The sequence below is a fragment of the Melospiza melodia genome, chromosome 9 (genome assembly GCF_035770615.1).
Source record: "Melospiza melodia melodia isolate bMelMel2 chromosome 9, bMelMel2.pri, whole genome shotgun sequence".
NCBI classification, from domain to species: Eukaryota; Metazoa; Chordata; class Aves; order Passeriformes; family Passerellidae; genus Melospiza; species Melospiza melodia.
The window spans coordinates 13,804,085-13,818,759 of NC_086202.1; the positions used below are offsets into that span (position 1 = coordinate 13,804,085).

General features: G+C 46.8%; 1 protein-coding gene across 11 annotated transcripts in view; it reads left to right on the top strand.

Moving 5' to 3' along the window:
* Positions 1–12,998: 12,998 nt before the first annotated feature.
* The window catches only part of LCOR (ligand dependent nuclear receptor corepressor), an 83,500-nt gene continuing 81,823 nt past the window's right edge, over positions 12,999–14,675 (top strand). For 4 of the 11 annotated variants that reach the window (XR_010028700.1, XM_063163357.1, XM_063163359.1 and 1 more), the window contains exon 1: positions 13,000–13,110. Coding sequence is in view for 4 of the 11 variants with exons in the window: in XM_063163357.1 (XP_063019427.1) it covers positions 13,014–13,110 (97 nt within the window). In the remaining 7 variants the exon portion in view is untranslated. Of the gene's footprint in view, positions 13,111–14,675 lie in introns of all 11 variants that reach the window. The other 7 variants (XM_063163360.1, XM_063163358.1, XM_063163363.1 and 4 more) reach the window with 7 other exon arrangements.

The following is a 14,675-nucleotide window of genomic DNA, read 5'->3' on the forward strand; positions in this document are numbered from 1 at the left end:
TGGAAACAAATCTGCTTCACCATAGGATAGCCAACCTTCCTCCTGCAAGCAGCGGCACCCTTTGCTGCCTGTGTGAGTGGCTCTGCCCCGAGGTGCTGCAGCCCATGGCTGGGAACCACACAGAGGGTGTTTTATGAGAGGTCACTAAGCAGAGCTGGGGTTTTCACTCTGTTTCTCTTCAAAGCACTCTCAGCTTTTCCCTTTCTGTTCCTGCTACAGACTCTAATCTCCAGCAGCTGTCCCTTTCTGCACCAGGCCCTGTTATCTACAGTCTTCTTCTGGACCAAATCTCTAAGGGATTGATGCTGATATCATATCTTCCTTCTCCCTTTCCATTTTAATTCTCTCTTGCATTAGTATGTTCTGAACATGATTTCCAAGCTAGAAAGCAGCTAGAAGGGCATCCAAATTGGTCTTTCATAGTGGGTAAAACCCACAAGATGAGGGACTTGTGTTCTGTGCATAAGCTGTTTTGGAGCCCACGTGCAGAAGGCAGTGGGGCAGCAGAAGAGTCTGACAGCAGCACTCCTTGCACCTCTCTGCCCAGGGCTGAAGACTGCACAGTCCTTGTCTTCATTTCTTTGCAGAGCTCAACATTTTCTCAGCAACAGCACAGTCCCATATCCTCAGGAAAGTTTATTCCGGGTCCATGGAGTTGGCTGCTGCCACCTGTGGAGTACTCACATTTCTGTGAGGTGGGTGTTCTTTCTCACACTTAGGATATTCACACTTAGAAGTTCAGCATACTCATCCTGAAAGTTGACAGGGACCCCTGTGGGCAGAGGTGCCAGGCAGGAACCTGGCTACGGTTCTTGCTGTTGACACCCATTCCAGACCCTGAGACCACCAGTCCTTGAGATTCAGACTTACTCAATGCACCCAAGGGCTCAGAGCTCCTGACCCAAAGCAGAGGTTGCTGCTGTGGCACATCTGTGCCTCCCCAACCTGGGTTCCCTTCACCAGGAGCCTCACAGGGGTACCCAGCTCCAGGGTGCCTGCTGAGAGTGGCCATGGCAGTCTGGTGCTGGGATCGATGCAGGTGGGCTCAGAGGAGCCCCAGAGGGCTGGGAGAGGTGCTCACCCCACTTTGGCCTGTAGCACCCTCAGATTTGGGGCTCCCTCACTCACCACACTTTCTCTGCTCTCTTACACATTCCTCATCCTAAATCCCTGCCTGCCTGCTTGTAAATAAGCCCTGGAGGTCAGCCAGTGGTTGTGTGTCCTTTAAATCTGTGCTTGTACAGCTGAGAGCCTGGGTTAATGCCCCTGTTTCCTCTCACAGCCGCTGCTGCAGTTACTGTGTGTGCTTGTGTTCACATTGGGAAGTCCTCCAGGGTCACCCTGTAGTCCAGTGTCTGCAGCTGGGAGTAAACATGCAGTGAACATCCTGTTGGTGCCTCTAGTCTGGACACCTGCTCCTCTCACCTCACCAGGTGCTACAAGTGCTTTCTGACTCCTCTCAGAAAAAGACCTGCAGCTGTAACGTGCTACAGGGAGCAGGCAGGAAGATTAGGGGATCATTGGTCTGCAGCTTGGCAATAGCAGAGAATTAATGAAAAAAAATTACATAAGGTCTAAAAAATAGATGTGAACTTGGGGAAGTAAAAATCCAAACCAAAACAAAACCAAAAGGCCCCAATCAAAACCACACACACACAAAAAATGCAACCGCAATTTTTCTGTCAATCTAGGAAAATTCCCTCCTGACCCTAATCTGGCAATAGCATTAAGCCTGATGTGTGAGCAGACCTCTGGGACAGTAATGCTAGGAGCACCAATGCATGAGACCTAGAGCTTGCCTTTAGTTTCCCAAAGGAAGGAAAACCTCAGTACCTTTAGTAGCAAATTAAGAGGGAAATTATATTCTTCATCATCACAATGCCCAGCAGAAACCCAGAAGCCTGGGGTAAAGCAACATCTCCTCCAAACACCCTTTGTACTGCTGACTCCTTGGCCAACCTGGATCTGTATCCCAGGCTGAGCCACCCATTTCCAGGGTTCCTTCACTTATAAATTAATGGAGGGAATTCTAACAAAGTGTGTGTTAAAATGATGCAGGTTTTTCTGCCTCATTACCCTTCTCAGAAGGCTGGTCCAGAACATTAATCCTGGCAGGGGTATAAGCTCTCTAATTCACCGTCTAAACTTATTAAATATTTTTTGCCATTACTGTACATCTTGCATATTTTCATAACAATTTTATTTATCATTTTCTTTTGGTGGTTCTTCAGAAATATATCTGTCCCCTCTCAGCCTGTCTGGCCAGAAGAAATCAAACTCTTTTAGTAGATTCTTAATCAGCTGGTGTTTGTTTGTCTCAGCATCCAAATTGTTTCTCTCTGTGCAGTTGAAATTTATCCTTCCTGGATGTAGAGCTGCAAGGATATTCTGGAGGAAGTCTCACAATGCCTTGCGCAATGGCAATAATGTTTCTGTCTCTGCTAAAAATAACTTGTCTGATGCATCCTAGCATAGTGCCATTCCTTTTCCACAGAAGCATCATGCTGCTGCTTCATATTCATCCTTCAGTGCAGTAAGGTCTTTTTATTCCTTCGGAGCGTTCATTTCATCAGTTTGTAGCAAATGCCCTTGCTGCTGGTCCCCAAGTGTTTAATTTGCCCTTTCTGCCATTAAATTTCACCCTGCTTCCCTCATCCCTTGACAAGGTCAAGGTCCCCTTCTTCCCTATGAGGAACTATTACTCTCAGCACTTGCAATACCTCCCAACCGTCTGCTCCCTCTGCATTTTGGGAGTTTGCACATGGCTCTTCTGAAATTACCAAAGGATTTACTAGCCTGAATTTATTCTCAGAATCTGTGGTTCTGTCCTGCAGCCTGGTCATGCTTGTGTCCGATGCAGCCTGGCCAGTTTCTTGTGTATCTCCTCTCCAACCCTGGGACTGATCTTCACCTTTAGCAGCAGTTTCTTCTGATTTGTAGTGCACCATCCTTTACTTTGAATTGAGTGCCTCAGTCTAAGAAACTGGCAGCCCCATCTAAGGGATTATTTCCATTGTGCTGTTCCTGTTTCACTAGGTATCTCCTCACTCCCCATGTTCCCTTCATCACCTTTACTGAAACAGAGTTAAACCCACTTTTGGGGTTTGATTGCATCTGGTTCATGTCTCCTCTCCCCTCACCTCTCTCCCTGCAGGGGTACATTTGGTGTCTGCTCCTCCCTACAGGTCTGTTCCCTGACTGATGGAGTAGGCTTATCACTCAGTGAAGCTGTGTCTGAAATGATGTTGTGGTTTATGTTATACTGAATCGATATGGAAATTTGTTTTCTGTCTTCTCAGAGGATATCTGAGCACTGCTATTCTGGCACAGCCTGGCATTCACTGTGAAATTAAAGACTCCTATAATTGCACAGTTTCTACTCTTTATCCATCTTGTAGTCTTGAAGACAGCACAGTTTATTCTCAAGGCTGTGTCTGGTGTATAAGTAGCCAGCCCCTGAGAATAAGGACCCTGTGCCACCCTTTCACACACCTCCTCAGGATGTATCTTATCCATAATTCCCTTTTATGTCCTTACAATGACTTGATTTACTAGCAGTGCTTCACAACTTCCTGCTCTCTTCCTACCGACCAGGTGCTGCCAGCCAGCTTCTCCTCCCGCTTATCTCTGCAGCTTTGTTCCAGTGGCACACTCTGCCTGTGCCAAGCATTCCAACGCATGCTGGGATGCACCATCCTCTGGCTCAACACCTTTCCAGTATGCCAGCATTCTGGCTTGCCTGATGTGGCCACAGCAAATGACAAAACTTGGGCAGAAGCCTACAAAATCAGTAGCACAGGCTGTGACAAAATCTGAGAAGGAGAAAAAACTTGTATGAGGAATGGATGACTGAGATAAAGGACATGGTGTTTCCAGTTTAACCTCAAAAGATTCTGGTTATGGGATGACAGAGCTTTAGGTGATAAGGCTGGTTGGACAAATGGCTTAACACCTCTCAGCTTAATCCAAGGGAGACCCACAAGTCCGTGTGAAAATGCTAAACAAGGTAAATTGAGTGTGACTGGAAGGCTTAGTCGATGGGTGAGTTACAAGGTTGTGAAATTGTGTACGATATCAATATAGAATACAAGCACTGTTCCCAGGTGAACTGGTATTAGAAACTGCACCTTCAAACAGCATATTTTTAGAGGCAGGAAGTATGTAGAGAAGTAGCAGAAAATACACTTCTTCAGTTACCAAGAGACAGTTGGAGCTTGTCCCTAAGTAAAGCAGCTCTCCTTCAAGTACCTGGGGGTAAAGTGACTCCTGCATCCCACTCATTCACTAGAGCAATGCTGCATAAGCTCAGGAAGCAGGACTTTACGAGCTCCAGCCATGTGACCCAGAGCAGACATGACTGAGGGCGTAATTCAGGTGGCCTGGAGCACGATGTCTATCACCTATCAAAGGACTCGTGAAGGGCACAAAGAACACTGACCGTGTGGTGCAATGAAGATGCGGAGACTAGGCAATATCTGTGTATCAGAACTTCCAGGACTTGGGATTTCACTTAGCCTCTAGGTAAAGCACTTAATTTGTTATAAAAATTAAGTGAATAAGAGATGATCATAATGTTTGGGGAAACACCTGGTACAATGAATGAGAAACTACTTCAGGCTAAATTTGTGTTTTTATAGGCTTTGAAGTCTGGCTAAGGGGCAGTTAGACCTCACTGTGGTCCATTTTCACCAGTGGACGAGAATGAGTTCTACTTACAATCTCATGTGAGTAAAAAGACCTGCAGGATGTATCTGCTCATGAATTGTAGCTGCCACTGGAGGAAAATGAATAAATCAGACTCCTCCGGATGCTGGTGGAAGCAGACTTCAGAGAAGGCAGTGCTATTAATGGCCCAGATAAAAGGAATAGGTCAGAGCAGGACAGGATCTCTGGAGTGCCAATAGCAACCAGGGAAAGAGGGGACAGCAGCCAACATCACTTACTGCTATGGACAGGTGTTCTCTTAATCCCCATCTCTACCAACATCTCTAAACATTTCCATGTGACAGCAAGGCTGGTGAATCCATAACCCCTCCCAGATCCACAAGCTGGGCTCAGTTTTGTCTTTGTATTCTCTCTCTCCTGGTGCTTTGACTAGTAGCTAATTCCTCAGACCTCGATGCTTCCCATTTGATGATTCCCTTCAGAGCTATCTATTAATGAAATGTAAGTTAACAGGGACTAAAACCTGATCTGGGACCCTCAGCCACCACCTTATTACTTCAACAATATCTCCCTCAACATGCTGGAAGCCACATGTTGGAGTGAGGCAATTACAAGGCTGGACCCAAACTTGATAGAAATTTTACATATATCCATTGCTTTTAAACCACAGCTAAAAAACGTTTGGATGTCCACTACTGTGCTTGGCGACAGTAGTCTGTAGTCAAGGTAATTTTTCTGCACTGTTCTTCCCTTAAAGCTCTCTTTTGGGCCCCTGAGTCCCTGTAGGCTTCCCCCTACTGTGTAAACATGTCTTTATTAGTAATCTTCATGTTTTTAAAAAGCTGCTCTTTGAAAATTAATTTGGCTGGCTTAAATGTGTTGGGTTGTGGGGTGTCATTCTTTATTTATTTATTTAACTTGGCAGGCTTTGGGGTTTTCTGTACTTCTTCTTTGGTCATACTTTTTTTTTTTTTTTTTTTTTTTTTTTTTTTTTTTTTCCTTCTAAATATCATCTTTGTTCTACTGTTCTACTTTGAGTGATGCCATATTTAAAGCTTTAAATGAAGGGTCTCAATATCATTGCAAGCATTTGTCCATTCATTAGCTACCTAAAAATTCTTCTTAATTACTCTGCTGACTTCTACACTTTGGAAGGAGAATATACTCATCTCCTTTTTAAATTACATTGCACTGCAGTGTACTTTTCTGTTGCTTTTTCCTCCCTGGCTATAATACTGGATTTGAGCACAGTGTGTTCATAAAGACAAGGTGACTCTTCATTATTACATTTCAAACTCCCTCCCATGTACTACTTGTGACTAAATCAAGAGTTCATCCTCTGCTTGGTTCCTCTGAGTGGTCATTCTAAGAAATATCCACTTATGAGGGCTAAAAATGCAGTCTTTGCATCATTCTTTGACATGGAGTCTACCCAGTCTGCATAGGGGAAATTAATGTCTCCCATTATCATTATGTTTTCTCCCCTGACAACCTCTCAAGTCCTTCAGATGCTTTTTATTCCACCATTCTAATCAGGTGGTCAATAGTTTATGCTCAGGATCGCTTAGGCACATGTCAATGCAAAATTGTTCTCTAGTAGTTTAAACAACATCCCAGGTGTGCATTTTTCTCCCTGTTTCCCCCATCCTTTTCCTTTTCCTTTTCCTTTTCCTTTTCCTTTTCCTTTTCCTTTTCCTTTTCCTTTTCCTTTTCCTTTTCCTTTTCCTTTTCCTTTTCCTTTTCCTTTTCCTTTTCCTTTTCCTGGATGAACATTCTGCTACTAGCCCGAATAATTTTCTATGGCTTCATATCTTGAGCTGCTTCTCTGGCATTCATTTTCCTACTGAAATGAGACAAAACCTTACGTTGGCCTGGGTGGGTTTTTTGTTTTGTTTCTTTTGTTGTTGTTCCTTTTTAAAAATAAAATTCATGTTTGATTTCTAGCTCTGGACTCTGCTCCATGAAAATGTCTTCTTTCACCAGCTGTTTTTTCAGTTTGCTGAATGTACATTTGTAACTTGAAAGAAAACTTTTATCACCTTGGAGAAGGGCGGAGATATTTTCTATCTGCCTGCAGCCCCTCCTCTTCTGTAATGCAAGAAGCATTTTATGGTCATTGCTCATAAAAATTAGCTTACTGTGTATGAAGACAGCTTTTTTTATACCCACACCCACACTGCTCTTCCTAGGGTGATGGGTATGGTGACCATTCCCTAATTTCCTCGATCTCCATTCAGAAACTGCAGAGCATTTGCACTTTTCACTTCTTGATTATGAGAACCAGCTTAAGCAGAACATAGCACACTGCATCAAGTAAATCAGTGGTTTCATATCTGAAGGGATTTGAAGTTCTTGATTAGTCACTTGTCACTGAGCCTCCAGCACCTCCCTCATGCTTTCACAGTGACCACAAACATGTTTAACATTGAGCAGAGTTTTGAGTGTGGTTGTTGACTGCAGAACATGAACATCTGAAGCCATTTTGAGTGCTGCCTTCATTCTTGTAGTCTATATATATAGAGAGAGAGGTTTTATCATGAGCAACTTTAAATTTTCAAACTCTTTGCACACTTTATTTTGGAGACACTGCACCTGTCGAGTTGCTGGTGTGGAAAACTTGTAAGGTGCAACTGCTTGATCCACTTGCCTGTCTCTTAGGATGCACCAAGCCTTCCTTGGAGTTACCTGCATGTTTGGTTGAATTGTTTTGTTGCTTCTACAGCATTTATAGTTTTGGCCAAGCTCCTTAATGAGCTGACACACACAAAGATGCTGTTGTCTGCTAATCATAGTGGCCCTGGAGCAAGCATTCACAGATTCACAGAATGACCAGGTTGGAAGAGACCCTCAGGATCGAGTCCAACCCATGCCCTACCAGCTCAACTAAACCATGGCACCAAGTGCCACAGCCAGTCTTTTTTAAACACATCCAGGGATGGTGACCCCACCACCTCCCTGGGCAGGTCATTCCAGAACTTTATCACTCATCCCGTGAAAAACTTTTTCCTAATATCCAATCTATATTTCCCTTGGTGCAGCTTGAGACTGTGTCCTCTGGTTCTGTCAGCGGCTGCCTGGTGAAAGAGACCAACCCCCACCTGACTACAACCACCTCTCAGGAAGTTGTAGAGAGTGATAAGGTCATCCTGAGTCTCCTTTTCTGCAGGCATTCAGAGCATGAGAACTGACTCAAGTCATGCTGCAGTCTCAAGTCAAACATGCTGTGGACAATTTGACTGTTCCAGTTCCAGCTCTACCCTGGTTTCAGGTAAATGTTTCCTCATCCCCTAGAAACAGTTACAAGCTGACCTAGTGTTCACCTTGATTCAGGGTGCGTCACCCTTCCTTTTATTACAAAGATGATCTTTTATAGTCCATTTATTCAACTGTCCAGCTTTCCTGTTCCTTTAATGGGGATAAACTCCCTGCTGTAAACCCCAGATTATTCCCATCGACCTTACAGATCTATTGCTTTCTATTTATATTTATATTATAATTTCTGACAACACATTGTCTTGTGCCCCGAAATCCATCCTAAACTTAATGATAATCTCTCTGCTTTCACACTGATAGTCTGTCCATCTCCAGTGAAGCTGCTATTGCATGTGACAATAAATTCCTTTGAAAAAGGGATCAAATTGCTTCCCTCTTCATCCATCCTGCACACACTCCATGGTGTTTCTCAGGTTCCTGTCCAGCAGTGTAAGTCACAGTGTTTCCCAGTGTTATTTGTGGATCATTGTATATATTGCTCCGTGCTGTTAATGCCCTCTTGTCTTCCAGACTCATCTCTTGCAGGATGTATGATTGTACTCGTTGTGTCAAAACCTGGCACACAAACTTTGCTTGGATGGACTGACTTTGAGCACTGAACAAATGCTAAACATGTTGTCAAAAGTGTCTCTTCTCACTGACTTGGGTAGACTTTCCAAAGTGCAGTGTTCCTTTTGCTGGACACTGAGTCTCCTTAGCCTGTGATCAGTCATGGCCTCCTCCATGATGTCACTTTCTACCTCGTTAGGATTTATTTCAGTGTAGGCTCACACACTTTTGTATGAGATCCTCCCTGCAGTGGGCATGGCACAAGCATTTGGACTTGGCTTGCATTATTTTAACTGTGTAATCCAGTTTGCTGCAGGGAATAATCCTGTTCTGGCAAGAAAATGAAGAGTTAGTATCTCTCTCTCATTGCTATAAATCATTTAACAAAGGTGATATATTGGAAGCATCCCACATTCCTCAGAAGAAGGCATGTTTCCCCCTAACTTTCAGTGAGGTCTTGTTTGTTGCTCCACTTGAAGGGATGTAGTTTGTGTTTGCTTCTGCTTGTCTGGGGCTTCTCAGAGGACTAGGTCACTCCATTCAAAAGCTTGCAGTCTGGATAGAAGCAGAGTTTGTGTGATATGATGAATATACTTTGCTGATAATGGGGAGAGGGTTACAAAATTGAATTTGTGCCTTTTTCTCACTTGTCTTTGCTCATACTTATGGTTCAGTGCTTCCTTCCTGAGACTGTGGTACTTCACACTTACACAAGACAGATATCTTTCTCACAGTTCTTTGCTTCCCACACTATCTCTCCACAGCAGGAGTTCTGCCTAATCTGGGCCCTCTCCAGTATGTGAGGTATTACCCCAGGGAGAAATCCCAGCCTCCTGGTCTGGGACCCACAACAAGGGCTGACTGAAGCCAAGAAAGCTACCACACATCCACAGACCCTTTTGCACCCTGTCTCTAAGGGGTCAATCACTCACCTGTAGGTTTGCATGCACTTGGCCACATGCTGCTGCCTGGAGCAGATGCACAGAGAAGGTTTTGCTGAAATACTCACTTAAGAATGAGGATAGTCCAAGGCTGCTTGTGCAAGTCTCACTTTACTGCAGCTGGCCCCTTTCATGCAGACATCTGCTGTGCTGATGGAGAAGGTGCCATGTTCTGAATGGCTTTGCCTTGAACACTGGCTACACAAGAATCAGGCAAAACAGCAATTTAGAGTCTATTCCCTTCTCCCATTCTGGTGTATTCCTTCTGCAGGACAACAGAAGGGGGCAATTAATGGGACAAGAGGGTAAATCATGTTTGTACTGAGTCCCATAAAGGCCATGTGATTCTATAGGGCCATTTTTAACTCTCACTGTTTCCCCACCTCTGGCATCTCTGGGCCTGTAATGATATTGGGTGTGGTGCAAGACTGTGAGAAGTAAGGTTTCTGCTCAAATGTCCTGAGTATTTTCTGTTCTTATGGCAAAACGGATGTTGGAGAGACCTGCTGTAGGATCTGCCCTGAAAGTCTTACCTCTGAGATGCCAGGCCCTGCTCGGGGTTAAGTGAAATTATCTGCAGCTCATTAACATCAAAGCATTTTCTCCACTGGGCTGGGCAGCTCGGTGGTAACCAGCTGACAGGCCAGAGCACAGCTATGCTCTCCACTAAGCTTTGCCTGCAAACAATTAACATCAAAGGGGAGCCACCGTGAAACAGGGGGAAAACAACATTTCAAATGTAGCAAATCCCATGGCTCATGGGAAACGGGGGGAGGCCAAAGCTGTGTCCCAGCTAGAGAGCTTCTGCTGAGACGTTTACAGGAGCAAGGACAGGAGTGGCTGCTGGGACCTGCTGATGGTCCTGGCCAGGAAAATGGTGGATCTGCTTTGGTTTAACAAATCTGCCTGACCGTGTTGGTGGCAGCATGGTGCAAGCTCTGGTTTATCAAACTTGCTCCAGCCTAACTCTAGGATCAAGTCAGATCTGCCTGTTGCCTTGGTAGTTTCATGATTACTTAGCTGTCACTCTTGATGAGACTCTTGAGGCCAGTCCCACTGCTCTTTATACCCTTTTTCTCCATTTCCCTGAACACAAAAGTTTTAGCTTGTGATTCTAGAAGATGCTGCTCTTTTATAAAGTGGACCTTGGCCCTTTTTTTCCCCTCCTCACAGGAGGCCTGGGGTATTAAACCATTTTTTAGATTACAGGACTGTTGCCTTTCTCTAGCCCTCAAACACCTTCTCCTGCTTTATGTACTGGATCTTCTGGTTCATGCTTTCCTCATCCTCTTCCTCCCTGCTTTGGTGGTGGGTAAGAAATCCAAATTATTGGTAGTTATCATGCTACCAGTCAGTGGTTAGCCCTGGGGAGGGCAACACATTATAGAAAATTAATTAATTTTTATATGGGTCCCAGTCAGGTATTAGAAGCTTTATGGTAGGTTCAATACCTGCACAGGGTAGAACCATGGGGCTGTCTCACAGAGTTTGCTGTCTAAACATCAGTCTAAGAACAGAGGATTGCAAAAAAACCCAAAACTAGAACTCTCTAATAATTAGTGCTGGGAGTTCACCCACTGTTCTAGCTGCCATGCAGACTTCAGATAGAAGTTAACTTCTGGAGTTTAGACCATTCATGTTGTAATCCCTTTGTTTAGGTTATCTACCTCTCAGGAAATGCACACTTCTGTGATTAGTACAGTGTCTAACAGACTTAGGAACTCAGGCTCTAGTGAAAGACATGCCCGGACTTTGAGTTGAATGGAGATTCCCCACTTCTGGATGTGAAGACATGTAGGCCACAATGGCTGATCACACTGAAAAGAGGGTGGAACAAAGACCAGGATATCATCAACAACTGGAATGAGGTGCAGCTAAGGGGATCATTCCTGAGCAGGGGTGCCCAAAGAGCTTTCCTGCTCTTTGTGGTATAGAAATTCTCCATAGGTCATGCTTTCCTTGTTTTCACTGTTAATGGCTTTCAAACCAGGACTGGGATTCCCTAAACCTGTCAGGTCTGCTCATGAAAACAAGCTTCACCTTGCCCTCCTCACATGGAAGCTGCATCTTGAAATGGGCTTTTGCCTCTTGCTACTCTGGTTGCTGTCTGCTCTGGCAAGTTCCACCTCCTGCAGTAAGAAATCATCCTCTGACTTCCTCCAGGAGAGTACTGAGAGCCAACCAATAATCCTTGCTTATACTGCCATTGCCCTTCAGATAGCTCTGTCCATCTTTTCCCACTGCACTGGTAGATTGGCAGGGTAAGTACACCTTGGGTTTGCATTCCCTTTGCTGGACTAGCCAAACGGAACTGTCCTGATCTCGTTTTGTAGGACAGGTTCGTTGCTCTCCTACCTGCCTACACCAAGTGCCTCTTGGTGTTTCCTTTGAACAGGACAGGTGGCTTACTGCAGCTACAACAGCAGCTGAACAGTAGCTCAAACAGTACTTTCTGTCCAGGAAATACTTTATCTAGGACATCCTAATACTGCAGCTGCATTTGACCAGTCATCTTTGCACAGCCAACTTTGAGCTCCATGCCTTTTTAACTCCCTAATCATGTGTGGCTAGGCAAGATGAGGGTAATGGCTCTAGTGGTTAGGATAGGGAAATAAAGGCTCATACACCTTCATCTCTGGCCTTACGGCAAGGTTTGTTGTAAGAGATTTCACTTTTCAGTCTAATCCCCTGAGCTTGAAAGAAGTTGGTACTGGTGTTCTTGTCCTCCTGCACAGGCACAAGGCAGTGCCATGCTTTCCCTAGACTGTCAGTGTATTTATTCCCTGCTTGCTGTCATGATTGTTACTACATCACCAGCGCCCGTACAACATCTGAGCTCACCTGGAGGGAGGGCCTTGTGCTTGTGGCGCAAGGCTGCAGCACAGGAGGTGGCCAAGTCGTGGAGCTGTCTCTGCAGGTCCTCCCGGCCACTGCAGGCACATGTGCCTTCCCTTTGCATCATGGCCACCAACAGAACTGGTGGTTTTATAACTACACGGTGGAGCAGATGAGATTTCATCTCCTCCTGATGGAAAACCATGAGATCTGAAATGGCCCCTCAAGGAAGGATTGCAGCTCTGGGCACAGTGAACCCTCAGGAGTGGGCTGTCCCCTCAGGACACAGTGTCCTCTCATGGGTGGCACGTCCCCTCAGGAAACAGCGTCCCCTCAGGAAATGGTGACCCCTCACGGGTGGCACGTCCCCTCAGGACACGGTGACCCCACAGGACACGGTGACCCCTCACGGGTGGCACGTCCCCTCAGGGCACAGTGTCCCCTCAGGACACGGTGACCCCTCACGGGTGGCACGTCCCCTGAGGACACGATGACCTCTCAGAGCACGCTGACCCCTCAGGGCGTTCCCGCGCCCTCACGAGAGGCTCCGGGGTTGCACAGCGCCCCCTAGCGCACGGGTGCCGCGCGGCCGCACGTGCGAGCCGCTGGGGGACGGGCGGCGCATGCGCGGGGCGGGGAGAGCGCCGAGCGCGAGTGGGCGTGCCAGAGCGCGGCGCGCGCGGCCCTCCCTCCCTCCCTCCCCCCCGCCCCGCCGGCCGCCACCGCCCCCGCCCCGCCCCCGCCCAGAAGATGGCGAGCCCGTGCGGGCGGCAGCAGTGCTCCATCCAGAGGCGCGGCGTCCGCCACCAGCTCGATTCGTGGCGACACAAGCTCATTCACTGTGTAGGTGAGGGACGGCGGCGCGGCGGGGAGGCCGGGCCGGGCCCCGCGGCGGCGGGAGGCTCCGCCGGAGCGGGGGCCGTGAGGCGAGCGGCGCCGCGGCCTGCGGGCCCGCCCCGCTCCCCCTCCCCGTCTGCCGCCGTGAGGCGCCGCGCCGGGCCGGGCCCCGCCCTGCGCCGAAGGGGGGGAGCCGGGAGGGGGTCCTGCCCTGCCCTTTTGTGCGGCCCCTGTCAGCGCCGCGCCCGCTCCTCCCCGCTCGGCACGGCCCGGCCCGGCCGCGGCCCCTTCAAACTTGTTTACGGCGGGGCCGCGCCCGGCGGCGGCGAGCGGCCGGCCTGTCACTGCCCGGGGGCGAGCGGGGGCCGGCCCGCCTGCCCCCGGCCCGGCGAGGCGGGAGGGAGCGAGGCCGCGGAACCGGCGGGAGGAGCGGCGGGGGAGGCGGAAAGTTGCGGATCGCGGTGCCGGATTGACGCCGTGAATCCGGAGCGGGGCCGCGGGGTTAAAAGGATGTGTGATTGCTTTTCTGTTCTCCCTCCACCTCCTTTTTTCCCCCCCCCCTCCTCCTCTTTGCGCGTTTCTTGTTGAGTAGGCTCCCTGCAATCGAATGTTTGGGGTTTTGAAAAGGAAGTCCCTTTCATCTCGAGTAACTTTTTCCATTCAAAATACAGATTTTGTCCTCTTATCTTTCCCTGCTTAGAAATTGAAACCTTTTCAGTGGGACCCAACATTCGCATAAATGTCAGCTCTAGGCCAGTAATTCAGTGTCTCCAAAGAAAAAAGGTTTGAGAACAGTAGACTGTGAACTTGCAGAGCAATCGTAAAAATCCCTGTCTAGAGCATTGGTATGTTTCATCTTGTTTGGCCTTCTGTTTCTAATTGAGCACAAATCCTCGTTTTATTTTTAAATATGCAAATATGGCCATAATCTGCCAGTGACTGCTCAGCATAGGTAATCTGTAATAACAGTCACAGATTCACTTTAGTTCCTTGTGTGCACAGTTAAACCTCTTATTGTCAGTTAGCTCAGCATCCCAGTTCATTATCAGGGATTTGAAACACCATTTTTGGTTACACCAGGATGTGTAACTGCTGTGTATATTTTTGGCTTCATCTAGATGTTTAAATTTCTGTAATACAAAAGTGTGCTCTAGATGCTTGTTAATTTCAGATTAATTCAAGCAATTAATTTGTTTTATATATGAAGCAACTGAAGGGCAATATGTTACTGAGAAACTCCTACTACATAAAAGTGTTGGGTTTTCTTTCCAATGAATAATTGATATTTCTAAACTCAGTTTGTGGGATTTTATTTTGATTCTATCTCTGCTACATTTTATTCCACGTCTGCTTGAACCAGATTTATTTTACTTCTATCTCTTTTTCTCAATTCCTCTTACCTCAGGCTGCTGGGGTTCAGCTGTTCTGGTCCTTTCTAAACTCTATTTGCAGCATGGCATCTCATCTTCCTCTCAGTCCCTGCTGCTCTAGCACCGGCTCCAGTGGAGCTGTCCTACTGCTCAGAGTTTAACATAGCTGTGAGGAGTAAATTTGGAGGGAAGAAAAGAACCAAAA